At 42.0% G+C, this 22,134-nt stretch overlaps 1 protein-coding gene across 1 annotated transcript; it reads right to left on the bottom strand.

Annotated features, from left to right (window-relative positions):
- Positions 1-2,813: 2,813 nt before the first annotated feature.
- nelfb (negative elongation factor complex member B) lies at positions 2,814-20,813 on the bottom strand. Its single transcript, XM_086112052.1, has 13 exons — positions 20,590-20,813; positions 17,465-17,625; positions 16,610-16,709; positions 15,118-15,348; positions 14,830-15,015; positions 14,612-14,724; positions 14,421-14,523; positions 13,588-13,683; positions 13,344-13,486; positions 12,289-12,395; positions 10,396-10,537; positions 10,129-10,237; positions 2,814-3,333 (listed from the first exon to the last, which is right to left on the bottom strand). The coding sequence occupies exons 1-13, from the start codon at positions 20,701-20,703 to the stop codon at positions 3,175-3,177; spliced, it is 1,764 nt and encodes a 587-aa protein (XP_085968178.1). The 5' UTR covers positions 20,704-20,813; the 3' UTR covers positions 2,814-3,174.
- Positions 20,814-22,134: the final 1,321 nt, after the last annotated feature.

The raw sequence follows: 22,134 nt of genomic DNA, 5'->3' as shown, positions 1-22,134 counted from the left end.
ATATTGATGTGCATGGGGTTTTCTGGGATGTCTTTTTAACATTTTAGAGGTGTAAGCTTATGTTAAATTATCAATTATTTTCATTTTATATTTGAGCATTATATTATTTTATGTTAGTTACTTAAATTATATTCTGTTTAATACTTTCTGAAACATTCTTATATTGCTTGCGTCTGATTGGCTAAAGAGAAGCAGGAAGTGTTTTTGTGACTGAAAGGGGGTGTGTTCTCGTTCATCCGTTCGGAGGTGCAGACGGTCTTTTTTCTTTTTCTTTCTCCTTTTTAATAAACTGCATTAAAGGATTCCATCTCTCCATCTGTCATTCGTAAAGAAGAGCCATCCACTGAAAAACAACGAACCCCTCAATTTACAGAGGTAAATTTGACTATCCGGAATTAATCTTTGAGTAGTCATAATTTTGGAGAGTTGGAGTTTTCATTCAAGGTACGTGTCGTGGAGGCATGGTGCTTCAATCGCATGTCCGTCTCACAATGCAAAGGTCCAGGGTTTGATTCTGGGCCCCACCCTTCTTATGTGGGTTTTCTGCGGGTACTCTATTTTTTTTCCCCACAACCCAGAAACATGCATAGTCGGTTAATTGAACACTCTAAATTGTCCCTATGTATAATTGTGAGTGTGAATGGTCGTTTGTCTATGTGTGCCCTGCGATTGGCGGGGTATTCAGGGTGTACCCCGCCTACTGCCCGAAGACAGACTTCGGCTCGCCCAATTCAATCCTCAATATGACAAACGGTTCGGACAATGGATGGATGGCTGAATATGTCGGGTAAGTAAGACAAGTCGAAACAACAGCTGCAGTTCTGCAACGTCATTTGTTCAAGGACAAATGGTGTAACTTTTGTAATTCATATTTATGTGTTTCAAGGCAAAGCTTCTAAACATTTAAAAGCTGGCCTGACTATCTGGAATTAACATTGTAGATATTAATAACGACTTGTCGTAATTACATTTTAAAGAGTTGAAATGTTAGTTCAGATATGTATTTGTGACTAATCTTTAAATTCAGTTGTGTGTACAGTAATCCCTCGTTTATCGCGGTTAATAGGGACCAAAACCACCCACGATAAACGAAAATCCGCGAAGTAGCGACCAATTAACATATTATTAAAAAATTGCCCCACGTGGGACTTTGCGCTTGAGTAGAGGGCACTAACACACACACACACACACGCACACACACACACACACACAGGCCAGCATCCCACAGCGTGCAGCAGACTGTTTATGATTAGTCAATTAAGGTTGTTTGGAAATTAAGGATGGAGAGACCTGCTTTTGTTCTTATTAGCCTCCTCTCTCTCTTTCTCTCAGCAACACACATACACTCACCTGCTCGCCCATGCATGCACGCACACACACGTGCCCCACGTGGACCTTCCGCGCTTGAGCAGAGTGCGCACACACTAGCACGCATAGTAAACAACACTTAGACACAGATTTTTGCGGACTTCAAAAAATAATAATAATAAATACATTTTTAATGTTTGAAAAAATCCGCGATGCACCGAAGCCGTGATAAACGAACCGAGAAATAGCGAGGGATCACTGTATTCAAAACAGTTACATATTTCGCCTCGGACAAATTACTTTTTTTTTCATTAATGTGTATAGAATTACTCATTACAGACAATTCAGAGTTTTGCTGTTGGAAGCTTTATTTGATACACCTTGTTGGATTCCAGTAATTGAAATGAATGTGTTTGCCCTCTGAGTCGCACACAAAATATTTAATATTATGTTTTCTTGAAATGTTTTAATTCCTTAAGCGAGCAATTGGACAGTTTCACATTTTGCATGAACAGAAATACCGTTTTTCACCCCATCTTGCAAATCTGTGACTCACTTAATGTGGTATTTGAGGGAAAGACGAACACCAAAATGTACAGAGACATCCTAAAAACTAGCACGAGAGTATTCCTGACCTGAGACTCTGCATCTTTCAGCAGTGCCAACGCTATGACAGCTCCAGGAGCGTGACTCGAGATTTCCCATGATGTGAGGAGGAAAAGAGGCGATGTTGTCTGGGACAAAGCGTTGAGCAAGGAAGAGACATCAACCTGTCCTCCTTTCTGTTATCATGGGGAACGTTATAGCAATCCTCAATCCAATGGAAGAGCTACCGGTAGTTGAAGAGAGTTCTGGGAGGCGTGGTGGTTTCCATTCAGTGTCATAGCTGATGGAGTGAGGCATGTACTGTTTAAAAATGGGGAAATTCAATCACTCATTTTACGAGTTGCTTTATCCTCACAAGGGTCACGGGGGTGCGGGAGCCTATCCCAGCTGTCTTCGGGCAGTAGGCGGGGTACACCCTGAACCGGTTGCTCACCAATCGCAGGGCACACAAAGACGAACAACCATCCGTGCTCACACTTACACCCAGGGACAATTTAGAGTGTTCAATCAACCTGCCATGCATGTTTTTGGAATGTGGGAGGAAACCGGAGTACCCGGAGAAAACCCACAGAGGCACGGGGAGAACATGCAAACTCCACACAGGGAGGCCGGAACTGGGATCGAACCCACGACCTCTGCACTGTGAGGTTGATGCGCTACCCACTGGACTACCTAAAATGGGGGAAATTATGTACCGGTAATTTAATTTTGGAATAAAGCTTTAACATAACAGTTGGAAAAAGTGAAGTGCTGTGAATACTTCCTGGATGCATTGTATACGTAAAACAATTTGGAGCACAGCATAGTGTTCTCAGTGCTTTGCACTAAGAAAGTTCTTCCAGGGGCGTGATTAGTGTCTACTTTGGCAATGTAATCCTGTAAAGAACATACTACTGTAGTACCTCAAAATTCTTTGCACTTTATTCACATTTTTTGCATTGGTGACTCTACTGAAACATATAAACACAAAACAGTATCTTAGAATGAAAATACAGCATATTAAGACCATTTTATAGGGGGGAAGGGTGAATATGCAAAAGTTCTGGTTTCCACCTTAAATGCAAAAATAGCTGGAGACAACGGCAAAACAGAAATTCAAAAGCTGCAAAAACCCTCTGAGGCATTCATACAAAGAAATGTCAGTTGCAGTTAACGTACAAATAAACATTTAAAACACCCAGTAATATATTTATATTTCTAAGTCAACATAGCTATATTTACATTCAGTCTCAATTCAAATTGTTCCATGTGTCTTCTACGTCACAGAGTTGTCGTCGGGGTAGAGGCAGTGGTGGGAACATTCACAGGGTGCAGGCTGAGATCCATGGATGGCGTTTCCTCTGGCATAGGAGGACTCTTCTTCTGAGCCTCTAGCTTCTCGATGAGTTGGCTATGTAGCTCCTTCACAGGATCGCTGCTCTATAATTATCAAACATTGACACACCAAATGTTAGTCAATGCAATGGTTATTGTTTTGTGTCTCTACAGAATTATATTAAAAATACTTAAACCAAATAACACAGATGATGAACAAGCACGTTTCAGTGAAACAGTTGAGTTGAACACAGGAATGATGGACAGGCAGATGTTTGATAATGGGGTTTTTTGACGGTTCCTCAGGTAAGAAGATGACAAAGAAGAAGTAGTCATTGCCACCATGGCAACTGATGTGTAACGCAAGCAATCGCTAATTTCGCATGCTGGTTCCTTACGTCACAACAAGAATTTACAATACTCAAAGAGACAATAACCAACCGGGATTCTATTGTACCTTTGGCCACAATATGACACATGACCGAAGTTAATGTCGTTTAAACTGAAAAGAAAAACGTTTCTGTCGTTACAAGCAGAAGTTTCGAACGCAAGAGGAACTCATTCACAACTGAGTGTGTTGGGGAATTCACTCTGGCGGCCAAACACCATTCTGAGAGTATGTATGTCTGTCTTCGGTGAGGCTGAGTGCACTCCTTTCCGATTCATTTCCAAATGCAGGCTGGGTTTAGAAACCAGTCAGCCGTTCGTGCTTGAATCGTGTTATTTATTTGTTTTATTCACTTCATAATCCATTTTTGACTGCTGCAACATATTACGAAGCAACGCATAGCCCATAAAAAATACAGTACAGTGAAACTCCTCTAGAACGAAACCTAAATGGGCGAAATACCCCTTGATATGAAAAAATCTTCATGCATTAAGACCATTCCCATTCTCCTGCCCCCCATACGATGAAAAAAAAACACCCTGTTGCGTTATACTAAATAATTTTCTCTGCTCTCGACTTGCGAAGAGATTCACTACAATGAAGTCTAATCCAACAGCGACCTCTATTGCTTCGTTCGGAAACGGCAACAGCAACCACCACACTGGTTTACATAGTGAACGATTTTTATTTCGGTCACAGCTCCGAGTTTCCTGAACGCAACATACTCCTAGCTGCTCTGCCATTGGCTTACCGAGCATCATCCTGGCCTCCGATTGGCCAAGAGGGACCTCACTGTCTATGTGTGTAGATACTGTAGCTAGATCCGTGGAAGACACAGTGGAATGCATCCGATTAGCTGCTCAGAGTAAATTGCTTATGGCTCGACGCACATTCAAATAAACGAACGTTTCCTTTACTTGTTATCATGCTAAAAACCTTACGCTAACTGGAGCGCTAATTAGAGAGAAGGCGAGTTCCATCGCGCGAACTATGGCCATCAAGGACTACGAAGCGTCCCGTGGCTGGCTTAAAAGTTCATTGCATGACATCAGCTGAGCAACGCTGTCTTGGGTGGCGATCGAGGGGAGGTCGAGTTAGAGACAGTGAGATAGTGGAAAGAAAAGCCACCGGGTCCAGGAAGTATTTGTTACTGTTAGATTCAGATGCAGCATGAACGTTGCATTGCTAAAATGGCTACAAAACGGACCTTTGGATGTCAAGCAGCTAAGACAAGAAGAGCTCTGATGCTGGAAGAGGGGAAAAGTGATCAAAATGAAAGACGGAGGAAGCAAAATAAAATACATTATCCAAGAAATTGATGTAGGTGAAAGTGAATGCTGATCGTAAATTTCGCAATTGCTTTCCCTTTTTTTTCTTTCTACACTGACTATATGAAGTGTCAAATCAGTGTGTGCTCATAATTATGCACTATTGGAATAAAAATAAAGAGTACACATATGTTTGTGTGTGCGCGTACACATACGTTTGTGTGTGTGTGTGTGTTTACATCTGAGATCAAATTTGCTACAGTGAAAAACTCCCTGTTGTGAAAAATTTCTTGCTGCAAACATGATTTCGTTGTCGAGGAGTTTCACTGTCGTTGCTAAAGAGATGCCGCTCTCTGTCCAGTCGACTGTCGAAATGCGGTTAAGATAGTCACTGTCCCAATATTCGTGACTCAAGAGGTGCAGCAGTAATCGCACAATACTTTTCTCATCTCTCCATTGTATGCCTGCATGTGTGTGACTTGGTTCTGGGTGTTTGGTGTTATTGTTGTAACATTGAAGCTATCTCTAAAATGTTTACAGGTAGGGTTTTTATAATTTAGTTGTACAAACTGGTAGTTAGTTTGATGTTTGGGGCATAGTAACTATTTTTGAAGTTCAGGCCCGATACGGAGCTTTCTGCTGAGCCGTCGGCCGCTGTCTAATGACCCCCCCCCACCCCCACACCACAACCCTTTCAGCGTGGCAGCTGCTCCCCAACAGATGGTAGATTTTACTCAACCAACATGCATCAGCGAGATCAGAAACACAACACCATTCTCATCAATGGGTTTGTTAAGCATACTCTTACTTGCATTTTCTTGGGATCCATACTGAGGGCTAATTTCGAGCAAAATATAAAAAATAGAGTACTGTATTTTCACGACTATAAGGCGCCATTAAAAGTCTTATATTTTCTCCAAAATGGACAGGACGCCTTATGATGCAGAGCGTCTTGTGTATGCGTTGAGTTCCAAAACCTGACTGACAGCCGACACGCTGTTTATATAGAGAAAAGGCGGAAGTGACTGTGGACAGGCATGCGGCAAAGAAGTCGGCCAATGAGTGAAGGGTGGGCGTGTAAGTGGACGCTAAAGGGACGCCCCAAGCAGGTACCAACATCTGTATAGAGTGTGGCTATGTGCATTGTTGCAAAACAACTTCGGTTTTGGTTTCTAAGAACCCCTGAAAATAAATTCTACAAAGAGACACGCCTACGAAGCTTAGTTCATACTTCAAGCCATCGGTTATGCTTTTGGCATGTGTGCCCATCTCTCAGCAGCGGTGAAAAACCAAGTCAAGCAAATGAACTCTTGAGTTTGCCGTTATTCCCGGAGGCTTGACTAAAGAACTCCAACCGCTGGACATCGGCATCAACCGGGCATTCAAAGTAAAGTTGCGAGCGGCATGGGAACAATGGATGATCGATGGCAAACACAACTTTACAAAGAGTGAGAGGCAGCGATGGGCGAGTTACGCCACAATTTGCGAATGGATTGTGGCTGCTTGGACGAACGTGTCTGCTTGCACTGTTGTTCGAGCTTTTGGCAAAGCCGGCATCATTTCTGTGGAGCCACATGGCAATGAGAATGACTCTGACAACGAGAGGGAACACAGCGTTTTTGATGGATTACCGGTACTTGCACAATTGTTCAATTCTGATACAGAGGATGAGGACTTCGATGGATTTCTGGGTGATGATTGATCGAAAAACGTGAGTACATTGTACGATGGCTAAATAAAAAACAACGGAACTCAGTTTTGCTTCCGTTGCTTTTTTAAAAACTTGTATCTGTATGTCTTGGCATGCTACCAAGCTTCAAGCTAACGTGTTTTTAGGGTGCGCGCATGCATGCCGTATGTTTAAGCTGGCGTATGTTTTACCACTGTAAAACTGCGCCCAATAATACAGTGCGTTTTGTCTATGTGTCAAATACAGAAATAGCACCCATTAATGAGACTGCGCCCAACCATACGGTGCGCCGAATGGTCGTGAAAATATGGTACCTGTGTGAAATACGTGCTCTCAATTTTGCAGGTGTACAAGATGAGTTTGTGAAGCGCTTTCTAACTGCAGGTTTTAAAAAATACTATACAAAGAAAATCTTACTACTTGCTTGCAATCATGTTTGAATGTTTTCCTTATGTGGCAAGTAAAATGCATTTCTTGTGATTGGATTCATTTTCTACTGAATTTATGTTTATTCAATCACTCAACTCAATTCTTTTGGATTTTGATTCTTCACAATAACGTTAAAAGGTTAAGAAATATTGATGCCACAGTAAACATACATTTTATTGATTCAGGGTAATTGAAAGTACATCAATGTAAAGGGTGAACAGCTGGGGGGAGAGCACCCATCCCTGCAGCGAGCCAGTAGAGGTGTGTCTTATGTCAGAAAATTTGTTATTAATGTACACACCCAGTGAACTGTGGGTAAGAAAATCCAAGAGTCACAGGATAAGATGGTTGTCCAGATGGAATGAGGAGAATTTACGTGCCAGGATGTGAGGCTGGGGTGGGGTGTTGAATCATGAGGCGAAGTCAGCCAACAGGAGTCAGGCTGAGGTATTCGGCCAGTCCAAGTGTTCACGGAGGGTGTCTTTTTGGCATCATCGATACCTCTGCTTGTGAGATAAGCAAACTGCACAGGGTCCAACTGTGAATTTGTTCAACCCATAATGTAATGTTTCATCCTCCTCTCCATTGACTTCATGACAAGTGAGTTCAGAGCCACGGGTTTCAGGTCGATGAGACATTTGGGGATGCAGATAATCGTGGAGTGTTTCCACAGCTGGGGGATTGTCCCGGTAACAAAAGACCTCTGGAACAGGGTCTTACAAATACCCCCTGGTTATTCTGCGCAGTACCTTAGAGCACAACAGCGAATGTTATCTGGTCCTTTAGAGCCGGTCTCTTTGCTTCTCCTGAGGACTCTCACCACATCCTCTTTGTGATCTTGAGGGCAGAGTCCCTGGGCTGGATGTGTGGCTTCTACCGTCCATCTGAATGACGTTTGCCAAGGCATAGTGGTGGCAAGAGCTTGGCAAGGCCATGAAGAACGACTTCCAGATGGCTTCAAGGAAATTCTGGTCCACCATCCGACGTCTCATGAGGAGGAAGCAGTGTACAATTAACACTGTGTATAGTGGAAATGGGGCGCCGCTGACCTCGACTCGGGACGTTATGAGTAGGTGGGGAGAATGCTTTGAAGACCTCCTCTTCAATCTTCAATTCAGACACGCTTTCCATTGAGGAAACGGAGCCTGGAGACTCTGAGGTGGGCTCTTCTTTTGCTGGGGCTGAAGTAACTGAGGTGGACCAAAAGCTCCTCGGTGGCAAAGCCCCAGGGTGGATGAGATCAGCCCAGAGTTTCTAAAGGCTCTAGATGTTGTGGGGCTGTCCTGGTTGACATGCCTCTACAACATCGCATGGACATCGGAAACAGTGCCTCTGCATTGGCAGACTGGTGTGTTCCAATTACAGAAGAATCACGGTCTTTAGCCTCTCAGGTCTTTTCAGGGTCCCGGAGAGGAGAGTCTGTTGGGAGGTCGAATCTCAGAATCAAGAGGAGCAATGTGGTTTTCGTCCCGGTCATGGAACAGTGGACCAAGCTCTACACCCTCAGCAGGGTCCTCAAAAGGGCATAGGAGTTTGTCCAGCTAGTCTGCATTTTTTTGTTTACTTGGAGAAGGCATTCAACTGTGTCCTGTCCCTCGGGGAGTTCTGTGGGGGGCGCTTCGGGGGTATGGCGTACCAAGCCCCCTGATACGGGCTGTTCGGTCCCTCTACCACCGATGTCAGAGTTTGACCCGCATTGCTGGCAGTAAGTCGAAATCGTTTCAAATGAGTTTTGGACTCCCCCCAAGGCTGCCTTTTGTTCATAACCTTTATGGACAGAATGTTTCGCCGCAGCCAAGGCGGCAAGGTTTTCCCTTCTTCGGCGTGCCAGTACTGCATCTCTGCTTTTTATAGATGACAGGGTATTGACGGCTTCTTCAAGCCATGATCTCCAACTCTCACTGGAGTAGTTCGCAACCGAGTGTGAAGCGATGAAAATCAGCAACTCCAAATCTAAAACAATGGTCCTTAGTCGGAAAAGGGTGGAGTGCCTTCTCTAGGTCGGGGACGAGATCCTGTGGAGGAGTTTAAGTTACTTGGGGTCTTGTTCACGAGTGAGAGTAGAATGGCGCGTGAGATCGATAGGCGGATCGGTGCAGCGTCTATTGTGATGCGAACTCTGTAACAGGCGACCGTGGTGAAGAAGGAGCTGAGCCGAAAGATGAAGCTCTCAATTTACTGGTCAATCTGCATTCCTACTCTCACCGATGGTCATGAGCTTTGGTCGTGACCGAAAGAACAAGTTGGCCCTTAGAGATAGGGTGAGAAGCTCAGTCATCCGGGAGGGATTCAGAGTCAAGCCGCGACTTCTCCACATTGAGAGGAGCCAGATGAGGTGGTTTGGGCACAGGAGGCCCCAGGGATGACCCAGGGCAAGCTGGAGACACTATGTCTCCCGGCTGGCCTGGGAACGCCTTGGGATCCCTCCGGAAGAGTTGAAAGATGTGGCTGCGGAGAAGGGAAGTGTGGGTTTCCCCGCTAAAGCTTTTGCCTCTGCGACATGATCCCGGATAAGCGGTAGAAAATGCTATGGTATGGTATTACAAATGTATTGATATTGATACTTAGCCAATAAAGATGATTCTTATTCTAATTCTGATGTTTTTAGAATGTGTGAAGAAACCCGATACCCGGAGAAAACCCACGCGGGCACGGGAAAAACATACAAACTCCACACAGGATGGCCAGGGCCGAATTCGAACCCATGACCTTTCCACTGTGAGGTGGATGTGCTCACCAGCCGTGCCACCCACACAAACACTGCTAATTTATATAATCATGAATAATGTACCACAGTGCACACAACAAGATACTTGAAACCTTTTAAAAGCTAAAACCAACCATCTTATTGGTACAGTTTCATATTCATCTTTTGATCTGAAAGACTTCACTATACAACAAAAACAAAGGAATTTACCTTGCCGTTTCAATATTTTTGGAGGGGACTCCAATACATTTATAATGGACAAAATCATGACAAGAACGAACAAATCTGTGGATTTGTGGCATGTCTCCACAGGTGAAAAATGGTGCTTCATTCTCAGGAGTCGAGCTCAAACGGGCTCCCATATAACTCGTACCCACGCTGAAATTATTCAGAAATTGACTGAGAATGTAAACCCAACCTGTTTTGGAGGTTCCAGAGTTTTCATCAATGTTTCCATATAAGAAGGCAACACCTTGTGGTGCAAGTGCAGCAGCATCCGGAGAGTATGTCTGTGGACATTTTCTTTACTGTAAAATATAAGCATTAAAGAATCAAGGCTCAAGAAATGTCTGTTCATTTCAGAGCTGCCAGAACAGTTTAACAAGGTTTTGTTTGCTAGTGTTCAATGGGAAATTGATCTGCTCAAGACAGGACAACATTCCATCATCGGGGAAGAATAGCAAACCTGGAAAAAGTAGTCAATAGGAAGCCATCAAAAACAACTGAACAAAATTCTTCTCCTCCAAACTCATCAGAAAGCAGTGTGAGGTGTCCGGTAAGCAGGTGCAGGAAAATGTCACCAAAAGCCATGTCATTATAGGTCTCCACTGAAGGTAAAGAAGACATAGAAATGTTAGATTTTACTTCATTTCAAAAAGTGCAGTTGATATTAAACATTCACCTGTTCAAATTCCAATTTGGTGTGACAAATAAGACAAAGTTATATTATTTTAAAACATGAATATGGCCCACAACCTGTAAAACTCAGTTCAAGTTTATCTAGGGTGCTTTAAATGGTGGCAGGTATGTGCTGTTTCCAATTTACCAGGGGTTTGAATATGATGGTTTAATCTGAATAGAACACCTCCAGTTCTAAGAGGGTGTGCACACTTGTGAACCACATTATCTCTGTTTTTTTTATTTTTATTACTAATATACAGGTATATATTTTTTCTCAATTGAGTTATACAAGTTGTAGGCCACAATAATCTTGGAAAAAATTTGGAATTGATCAATTTTGGTCTCATTTTTATATCAACCTGGCATTTTAATAGGGATGTCTAGACTTTTGACTGTACATCCATTGAAGCATACACAGTAGCATAGCGAACCGCATTTCACAATTGTGGCGGTTAATTGCTGTTGATTGGCTGTGCATCTTCGCAGCCATGCCCAGCAACCTCCCTTGTGTCTTATCACGTGGTTACTCTTTGATCAGTGTCTCATCACGTGGTTGCCTAGATCAGTGTCTAGACTAGGAGTAGTCAAACCTTTTGGACCAAAGATCGACTTTTCGATCAACCAACCTCCTGCGATCGACCCGTTACCGCGCACGCACATGCACACGCACGTCATGATGGGCAACAGCCTGACACGGAGGCATGCGACGCACTTTTGCAGCCTGTTAACTATCGTAGCTCACACGTACCGTTTTAAAGTGCTTCCCTTGGCCCTCTTGATTCCTATTCTTTGCCCGTGCGCTCAGTAAATTGTACACGAAACTAACTCTGAATGAGAGTAATGATGATGATAAAAGATATAGCGCAACAGCTCTGATCACAAGCTGCAATTGCAGACTGCTGCGGGCTAACAACTTCCGGTGACACAGGTCACGCGCCACCGTAGGTTCAAGATTTACCTGTTTTATTTTTTTTTTTCATACTTTTTGTGAAAATGAGACTGATAGGATGATTAGGGTGCAGTGTACATTAACACAAAAAAATATTTTACAAACATGCACAAAGACACACAAATGGTTGGTTGGGTTTCCTTCTCCTTGACACCCCTCGCGATCGACCGGTAGATCGATCGCGATCAGCGTAATGGGCACCCCTGGTCTAGACACTGTTATGTTTACTATATGTGTTCGTGTGTGTGCGCGCACACTTGTGTTTGTGCACGCGTGTGTGTGGCTGGGGGCAGGGGTGCACGAGAGAGAGAGCGAGAGAGAGGGGGGGGGGGGGGGTGATTAGGCTTGTCTGAGAAAAGGAGCATGCGCGCCGCAGGATAGCTGGCCAGCAACTCGCTGGAGGCTAATGGAGGCGACACTGTCAGAGCGGCATAAAGGCAATGCTGATGAATGTTAATTACTCTATAAGGTTTTATAATTAAAGATTTAAGTAAATATGTGTCATGCCGAAGTCTTTGTCTCAAATATGTAAAGTATAAATACTGTTTACATATTTTAAACATGCTGGTACCCACAAACCCTTCCACACAAATTCCTACGGGGGCGGGGCAAACTCTACTTCGCAGATTTTCGTCTTCGCGGGAGGGGGGGGGGGGGGGGGTTCTGGTCCCCATTTACCATGGTAAGTGAGGGATCACTGTACTTCGAAAAAAGATGGTGGATTCTCACCTAAGGCAGGTAGCAACCTTTGTAAGGCATTCTTGTTTCTCAGCTTGGCAATGTGTAGAATGTAATAGAGACCCATTTCACAGGCCACTCTGTTCTCCTGCAGGTACCTGAGGCAAATCCAAACACAAATGTGACCAAGGCCCACATTTTAAAACAAACAATTCAGTCAAATTGGCTAGGGTACATACGTTAGCATTCATACAGCGAGACACATCATTTGCCCTCTTACAACAAAATTAACAATCTTGATTATTGTAAGAGATAAAATGAGTCAAAGCTGGATTCAAAACAGAATGTTAACAATGATGAAAATGTAAATACTGTGCATACACACACACATACACATTATATATATATATATATATATATATATATATACAGTAATCCCTCGTTTATCGCGGTTAATGGGGACCAAAACCACCCGCGATAAACGAAAATCCGTGAAGTAGCGACCCCCCCCCCATATAGGTACATGTACATAATATTTATAAGGCCAAATTTAATGGTATACGGTACATGCATGTAGACATAAATTTTGAAAAAGCGAAAGTCAGCAAAACAACAGCGAGTCACATTTTATTTTTTTGCAGATGCAAAGATTCTACCCAATATAGGCAATACAGGATTCAAATTGCTCGGCAAAGCACACTATCTGATTGAAAATCTACTGAAAGACACTCTCCAATCTGACTGAGCTTCAATAAATTCTGTCTTGACTGTGCAAACCTGAGTAGAGGCACACCTCAAAATAATTGTGAGTGGAAATTCAGCAAAAGGAAGCTCATGGGGCTTGACGACTTTCCAAAGCTGCACCTTTCTGATTTTTTTTTGAAAACAGTGTACCATTTTCCTTACAGTTCAAAATGATAAAAATACAATTAAACAAAATACATTTCCATTGTGGTTGTACACGAAGGGGAAAAATGTGCAATAGTTCAGGGGTATGTAAATGCTTTTGAAAAAAAGCACCATTACAGTATCTCAAATTAAATTATCGAAATAAATCACTGAATTTTGGAGAAGATGGGTGCATTTTTTATTCTATATGCTTTTACCTGGTAAAGGCATCTGGCAAAGTGGTAGGATAGGAGAGTGAGGTCTTCTCTTCAGTGGGAAGTTTCTGCTCCACACTGTAGGTGTGGTCATCCACAACCACAGACATCATGGCGGGCAGAAAGCGGGTCATGAGCTCCAAATCCTGAGTGCGAGTGTGTGCAGAGTAAGAAAATCTTTCACATTTACTGAAACGAAACCAAGCAAGTGTTGCACAAGTACGTGTAAGGTGACAATTGTACATACCAAACGAGGTTCTTTGAAAACTTGACTGTCGATCATATCCCACGCTCCTTGACCAAGAGACAGCATCCTTAGAAGCAACATCAGATCAGGACTATCCTGTTGACAAATAGGGCAACATGATTTCAGATGATTGTTAGTGTGTGTGTGTGTGTATAAATAAATTAATTGGCATTTAGAAACTGCATTTTGTATTTCCTTGGGTTGTCGCTGTGTGATATGGAAATTTGGCAGGCTGATTGAACGCTCTAAATTGTCCCTAGGTGTGAATGTGAGCGTGGATGGTTGTTCGTCTCTGTGTGCCCTGCGATTGGCTGGCAACCGATTCAGGGTGTCCCCCGCCTACTGCCCGAAGATGGCTGGGATAGGCTCCAGCACCCCCCGTGACCCTAATGAGGATCAAGCGGTTCGGAAAATGGATGGATGGATGTAATGAACTGAAATGTTGGTGTGTAATAACTGCAAAGAACGCAGAAATCAAGAAGAAGGCAAATACTTTTTCACGGCACTGTAGATATAATATTGTAAAACTGATGCATATTAATGCAGACTTGTGTACTTAAGGATAGAGGCATTATCAAAGGCTTTGTCATGACAAAAGCTTGCAAAGACTTATGTACACTGACTTTGCATCGAAGATATGTTTACAATGAGGTAGGATCAGGTTAGGGAACAATTGAGCAAAGTCACAACTATGTGACTTATTGCTCAAGCAACGATTTTCTTCCGTCTAAAAAGGTGTTGTTTGCTGCAAAAATGTAAACCTTTAATGTACATGATGTCAACTGAAGCGCTTCCAATTAAAGACTTAAAAAAATGTGTATTGGCTTGCTCACCCTGGGTAAAGCATCCTGGCTAAGAAGCTCTTGCAGGTTCCTCATGATGGTGAGCACCAGGGTGTTCGAAGCAAATGGGTCACACAAGATCATAGACAGGTCCCTGAAAAGTACAGAAGGCCACCAACAATACATACAACAAGAATCAGAAAAGCTTTGCTAAGCGAGTCCCACTTTTTTTTTTTTTTTACCCAAGGACTTGCTCTTGTCCTTTCTTGACTCCATCTAAGAACCCTTGCAACTCTCTGGCTCGCTTTCCATCCACGAATTTCTCTCGGATGCAAGCATCTAAGCACCATGTAAACTGCAAAATAATTAAAAACGCAATTCATTTAAATCATGAATCCCATTACTTAATTGCTTATAAAGACATTAGAAAAAAACAAAAAACAATGCTATCCCTTCTTACCTTGTGACAGGGGTCGACAGAACAGATCTCACTGATGTCCAAGTCATGGAGAGACATTAGCAGTTCCGCTCTAAGAGTGCAGTAGTGGACATTTCGTGTTCGTAGGAACAGCGTCCGCAAAAACTGCAATACCATGTCATAAAGCTTTACGTTCTTCCCAATCATCTGGGTCAGCTTCAGGACCACCTATCACGCACACACAAACAAACAAAATAGTTAGTAAACATCTTTGTAGAATAGTGTGCTCATGTTAATGTGTTTATTCAGTTTCGTGGTATTTACACCCACCTCGCCTTGACGTCGCATTTTTGGAGATGGACTGAAGAAATTATGCAGAATAGAGAGATCACTGCTGAAGAGAGCTGCTTCTTTTTCCACAATATACTGCTTCAGGAGAGGTGAAACCTCATCCCCAAATAGGGCCTGGTTGTCCTGCCAGATCTGCCTTTTCACCTCCACAGCACACACCTTATAGAGCTCCTTATCAGCCATGACCATCTTCAGTTTCTTTTCTGGTACCTGGAGGGGTTCACAGTAGTATGTAGATTGTGTAACCCTGTATCATGTCACCAACCTTTTTGAAACTGAAATCTACTTCTTGGATGCTGATTAATGCGAAGGGCTACCAGTTTGATATACATTTCTGAAATAATATATTTGCTGAACTTCCCATTTAAGTCAAGTCAACTGTATTTATAGAGCACTTTCAAACAGCCATCGCTGCATACAAAGTGCTGTACATGGAACAATTTAACATACACAATAAACAGTAAAACAAATCGGTAATAAAGACGGTAGAAAGCACCAAACAGCAAAACCAAGAACAAATCTAAGTCATGCTGAGTCGAATGCCAAAGAATACAAGTGAGTTTTGAGGAGGGTTTTGAAGATGGGCAGCGAGGAGGCTTGCCGAATGTTCAGTGGGAGGTCATTCCAGAGAGAGGGGCCAGCAACAGAAAATTTGCAGGTTTTATATTTGTGTTACTTTTTTACAAACCTCTGCTCTGCACTTCGGCCCATTTATAAGTACTACTGTAGTACTACTAGTGAAAATGAGTGGTAATGCCAATATTTACTTCATAAGTAAATTTGTGATTCATGTGCTCCCCTAAGATTTTTGGTTAAGCGCTACTCTGCTTGTTGTATTAAAAACAAAAGTATGTGGAAAGGTCACAAAAAAAAAATCTGACCTTTTTTTCCCCTTTATCTTCTCAACTCTCAACTCAACTGTATTTATAGAGCACTTCTTCTCAGAGGAACTCAAGACTCCCCCGATAACTACAAAGTACAAACATTTTCAATGAAGTAATTGAAATTGTGTTAAGCATAAATAAAAACAGAATACCGTGATTTGCAAATTATATTCGACATCCGTGTAATTGAATACACCACGAGGACAAGATATTTACTGGTAATGTTCAAACTGATAAAATTCATTCATTCATTCATTTTCCGAACCGCTTTATCCTCACTAGGGTCGCAGGGGGTGTTGAAGCCTATCCCAGCTGTCTTCGGGCAGTAGGTGGGGGACACCCTGAACTGGTTGCCAATCGCAGGGCACACAGAAATGAACAACCATTCGCACTCACACCTAGGGACAAATAGGAGGGGTCAATCAGCCTGCCATGCATGTTTTTGGAATGTGGGAGGAAACCGCAGGACCGAGAGAAAACCCACGCAGGCCCGGGGAGACTGATAAACTTGATAGTTGCACACATCTTAATGATGTTTTATCAAAGTAAAAACACCTAATATTTAGAATTTCTTTTCCAACACTTACCTTGGGCAAATGTTTCAACACCTGCATCACCACTGGTTGAATGGATGGCATCTTGACCAGTGGAAAGCTTTTCTCCAGTAATTCTTCAAGCTTCCCATATCTGTACATGTATGAAAAACAACAAACACATTGGGACTGGCATCTTCTGAAGCTGAAGTTAATTATGGTTTTTGAGTCCCGGATGAACACCAGGTGGTGCTGTATGCACTGGTTATTTCCACTCTGGATAGGATGTCAATTGTAATGTCACTTGTGACAAGGACTGGCAAGAAAGGTCGACCAGGTCAAATATATTGACCTCTAAAATATGGCTATACAAAATTCTTGCCCCGAGGCTTTGTCGGCACCATGTATACCATCCACACAGACATTTCCAGGCTACATAAACATGAGTCCAGCCTCTTTGTCCCTTCTTAGGATGGCGGCAGATACGGGTTTTCTCCGTTTGCTAGAGCTCGAGCCGCCGCACTGACAACAGGCACCGTACAATACGGCATCAGCGTAATTAAATCGTTTTTTAGCGCTCTGAGTAAGTGACTGAACTTTATTTCAGGACGGGGTCATGTTGTTGAAGTCGGTATCAACAGTTTGTTATGGCAAACAGCCCAAAACAGAGTCCCACAAGAAGTCAACTCAGCCGTTTGACACTGTGACGTGCTGCCGAGAACAACTTTGAATAAAAGCCTACCTAGGCAATGATGTCCATGTATTTATATTTGATAAAGTGAGGTTTATTTGGAAGTTGTAGTTTAAGTATTATTTTTAAAACACTCAGCATACATTTGTCAGAGCGGAAATGCATATAGCACCACCGAGCAGTCAAAAATGGAAGCGATAGATATCCAACTGTCATACCTGTCCTCCTCCTTGCCTTCAGCAATCATAGCCACTCGCTCCAACAGCTTTTCCCGGAGTTCATCAAAGACTGACTGGTGAAACTCCAATCGGGGTGTTCCGTGAAGATCCAGAAAAGGAAGGGCAGACTGGAGGGTTGGCAACAAGATGCCATTTTCCATCTACAGCCATAAGATGCATCAAAGTGTCACGATCAATATTGAGCATCGAAACCAACAACCACAAACTTAAAATTCCTTGACATTTTTTTTTGTCATTGAGGATGAATCATTTTTATTTATTATCATTTTTATTACATCTTTCCAAATATACTTTACTCTGAGAAATAATTGTTGATCTTTTATTTAGTATTTATTTATTTTTTATGAATTTTTACATGCGGTAACAGTCATTCCAAAATTAAATACGGCTCCAAATAAAAATAAAATCTGAATTATGCAAAGTATGCATATTTACAAAATAATTCACCTTTATGGTTTATGAAGCACTATTTAATTTGTGAAGTCCAGCTGTGATGACAATCCAGTAGGTATTCAGTTTTTCATCAGCAAGAAGCATGTATTTTGTCAACATACTTGCATGTTCTTAAAGGGCATGTACCATAGTCGTTTCCCACTTAAGGAAATTGTGTTGTCAAGATTGGACAATGCAAATATGATTCCTGACTAGAGAATGCTAACTGTACATGTAACAACACAAGCAATAAAATTAAAAAAGATATGGTCCAAAAATTGTTTCTAACACAAACACTGCAGCATACAGTACAGGTATATGAACAAAATACAGTAGAACAAGACTAGCCACAAAATTAGGACTATTTGCTACAAAATGAGACCAGTAACAAACCTGATAGCTTTTCTTTCGATTCACTCACTGTCTCTAACCTTTGCCTCCCCTCGATCACCACACAAGACAGCTAATCGTGCAAAGAACTTTTGAAGTCAGCCACGGGACGCTTCGAAGTCCTCGATGTGCCATAGTTTGCGCTATGGAACTCGCCTTGTGTCTAATTAGCGGTCCAGTTAGCGGAAGGATTTTAGCACAATAACAGGGAAAGCATTCCAGGAAACGATCATTTGTCCTGTCTTGTGCTGTCTTTCAAGCCACAAGCAATTTACTATGAGCAGGTAATCGGATGCATTCCACTCTCTCGTCCACGGTCATGAGCGTTCCTCTTCATTTGGATGCCTCGATGTACAGGACATAAATGTAAATTAATGAAATATTAATTTGCGATTCCAGTAAATCTCATGCCAATAGAGTCACTTACATGTCGCCGTTTTGGATCCAATGAGAGTAAATGGCGGCGCGGACACAGTTATTCTGTAGTATAGAGCGGGACCTGCTTGAGTTTGTGCTACTGCGGACTTCCATATGGCTTCCAGGTTCCGAGGACTGGAACTTCCATTGTTATAAATCAATCGTTAATGTAATATCATAGTCGAAATTTTAATGCACAGGTTTTTATTCCGGGTGGAGGAATTTTCGTTTGACAGAAGTCCATAGGTGGGAATACTTACTTACTGCAGTGCCCGAAATTGAAATTTTCATGTACCTGTGTTTTAATTATAGGCCTACATAAAAACACAATTAATTTAGAAAATGTTTATACCATGGTTCAAAACTATATTTCACTGTAGAATCCCTGGATATGTTGTCTTGTATTTCTAGTGCCATTCTTAGTGTTTTATAAAGGCTTAATTATTATTATTTATCTCTTACAGTGAAACTCCTCTACAACGAAACCTACATGGGCAAAAATTCCCCCTAGTGTGAAAAAAATCTTCAAGTATTAACACCATTCCCAGTGTCCTGACCCCCATTCAAACGAAAAAAAACCCCTGTTGCGTTATACGAAATCTTTTTCTCTGCTCTTGCCTTGCAACGAAATTCACTACAACGAAGTCTAATCCAACAGCGACCTCTACTGCTTCGTTCAGAAATGGCAACAGCAACCACCACACTGGTTTACACACGCGCAGTCGTCCAGGAAGTATTTGTTATTGTTAGTTTCAGACGCAGCAAGAACGTTGCATTGCTAAAATGGCTACAAAACGGACCTTTGGATGTCAAGCAGCTAAGACAAGAAGAGCTCTGATACTGGAAGATAGGGTAAAAGTGATCAAAATGAAAGACGGAGGGAGCAAGATAAAAGACATTATCCAAGAAATTGATGTAAGTGAAAGTGAATGCTGATCGGAAATTTCGCAATTTCTTTCCCTTTTTTCTTTCTACACTGACTATATGAAGTGTCAAATAAGTGTATGCTCATACTTATGCACTATTGGAATAAAAATAAAGAGTACACATACCTATTTGTGTGTGTGTGTGTGTGTGTTTACATCTGAGATCAAATTTGCAACAGTGATGTTGTGACAAATTTCTTGCTGCAAACAAGATTTCATTGGAGAGGAGTTTCACTGTATTTTTGTGAAGCTTTTTGAAACATTAATCCTGACATGTTATTTTGTAAAATAAGGCTAAATAAATAAGGCAAAACAAAACAAATACTCAGATATTGTTCATTTCTGTCAGGGTTGATGCGGGGAGTTGTGGGGGGGCACCACCAAGCATTTATAATTAGGGCACCAAAATGACTCGCGCCGGCCCCGACTGTAGTGTTTTTCAAAATAAATAGTAGGCGCGTCATAACAGGTACGGTGGTCACGTAATATGCGACCAGGGAAAAGTAGTGAGCTTTCTGTTCGCTGTCTGTCCGAATGGCCAAACAGAATGAGGGAACTCCTGAATAGTGCTACATGCATTGACAGGCTATATAGTGGATGGGCGGTGAGGGCATCAAGGTGCACATTCGCCCACAGCCATAGACAAGAGACACACGCTTGAGACCATATGCGTTTTGTGGAAACACGGCGTATAATAAATGCGTTTCCAAAATGCCGTCCGTATACCCATACACAACCTCGATTCGCAAAGCAATCGGACTACCACAAATCTGGATGTATAAACTGTTGTAAAACTGAGTGCGAACTGTTCTAGTACCTTCAAACAAAGTGCAGCGGTAAACGGTTATCATATAATCCAGACATAAACATTTAAGACCAATTGGCTTGATATCATCTTCCAAAAACAACCTTAAATGCACTGTGAAACACTGTGGTTACCTGAAACTGATCAATAGCTTTCAGTGGCTCAGTGCAGTTGGTGAGAGTTTCTTTCAAATCCTCGCCGTTCGATATCCCCAGTTCAGGCAAACCCCCGAAGGTTTTTGTTTCCATCTTTACATCGACTGTAGAATCAGAATAATTGCACGGACCTATTTATTGGTAGCCACCCGAGTACAGTCTTAACACACGACAACTTTCACCCAAAAGCGGGCATGAGTGGTCACTTCACTAAACGTTCGTCCGAAACACAGCTGAATATTGGTTCCGCTCCTCATTCAACTTTTAATTTAATTTGCATTCATTGCAAATCATAATATTTCAAGAATTTGTTTGGCCATCATTATTTGTGTGTGTGCTAAAACGAGAGCCAATGTAAACGTGTATTTATCCCCACTGTTAATTATTATTCTTTGTCTTGTTTATAACGCTATTCGTTCATTTTCGTCATATGTTAGAGTGCTTTAAAATCATGTAAGTTGAGGGGTTCGTTGTTTTTAATGAATGGCTCTACTTTACGCACGGCAAAAGGAGAGATGGATTCCGTTTGAACGCAGCTTGATTGAAGGGAGAAAAAAAGATCGTCTGCAGCGCAGCACGATCGAGAACAAACTTCGCAACTAAAATCACTTCTTCCTTTGACTTCAACAGCCAATCACAATCTATCAACATAAAAACATGCCTAAGCAATTATTAAACAACAGAATGCAATGTAGGTAATCTTAACATGAAATAATTTGATGCTCAAACATAAAATCATAATTACTAATATAACATATTTGCCGCCTTAAAACCACAAACTTCAATTGTTTTCTTTTTGAAACTTTATTTGATCGATCAACGCACCACATGATTGTGAAGTGGAATGGAAATGATACATTGAGTTTTCAAAATGTTAGGCAAATTAAATAAAAGTCTGAAAAATGTGGTGTGTGTTTGGTTATCATGTCCGACTCACAGTGCACAGGTAAAGGGTTCAATTCCGTGTTCCGGCCTTCCTGTCAGGAGTTCGGTTAGGTTAAGTTAGGTTAGGTTAATTGAATACTAAATTGTCCTTGGCTATGATTGTGAGTGACAATGGTTGTTCTTTGTCTATGAGTGCCCTAAGATTGGCTGGCTGGGAACTTTTTACTGCTGCAATATTTTCAGAGTTATGAAAAAAGTGCATCACTGCCACAGTGGCGAGGCATCGTCCTTTGGTGGCCTGCGCAGCTACCGAAAACATCACGCAATAGAAGTGATGGGTATGAATGACATGGAGTCCATCATGATTTTTTTTATTAGCTCCCCGAGAAGCTCATACAGCTCATCAAGGTCAGCAAAGTTTAAATGGCTCTCAGACAAGGATAATTAGCTGAGTTTCAGGGCCAAAACTTGCATCAAATTGAAATAGATCAAGATGGTGAGTGATTTTATTTGAATTATTACAATGTATTTGTTGTTTGTTCACATTCATAACATGTACTTGGAATTGTTTCCATAGGAAAGGTTCATGAAACCAGTGATGGGCGCATGGTGGATTGTGCCAGCGGGGGTAATTGAATG

Source organism: Hippocampus guttulatus, chromosome 5 (genome assembly GCF_054856545.1).
Source record: "Hippocampus guttulatus isolate MCC_2025c chromosome 5, RoL_Hgut_1.0, whole genome shotgun sequence".
NCBI classification, from domain to species: Eukaryota; Metazoa; Chordata; class Actinopteri; order Syngnathiformes; family Syngnathidae; genus Hippocampus; species Hippocampus guttulatus.
The sequence above is the reverse complement of the archived record's forward strand: the minus strand, read 5'-3'. Positions and strand labels throughout refer to the sequence as shown.

Coding starts and splice junctions, on each gene's coding strand:
- nelfb (XM_086112052.1), bottom strand. CDS start 20,703: ATGGAAACAAAAACCTTCGGGGGTTTGCCTGAACTGGGGATATCGAAC. Junction 13,684..14,420: donor GCCAGGATGCTTTACCCAGG/GTGAGCAAGCCA, acceptor ATTTGTCAACAG/GATAGTCCTGATCTGATGTT. Junction 12,396..13,343: donor TTGCCAGATGCCTTTACCAG/GTAAAAGCATAT, acceptor GATTTGCCTCAG/GTACCTGCAGGAGAACAGAG.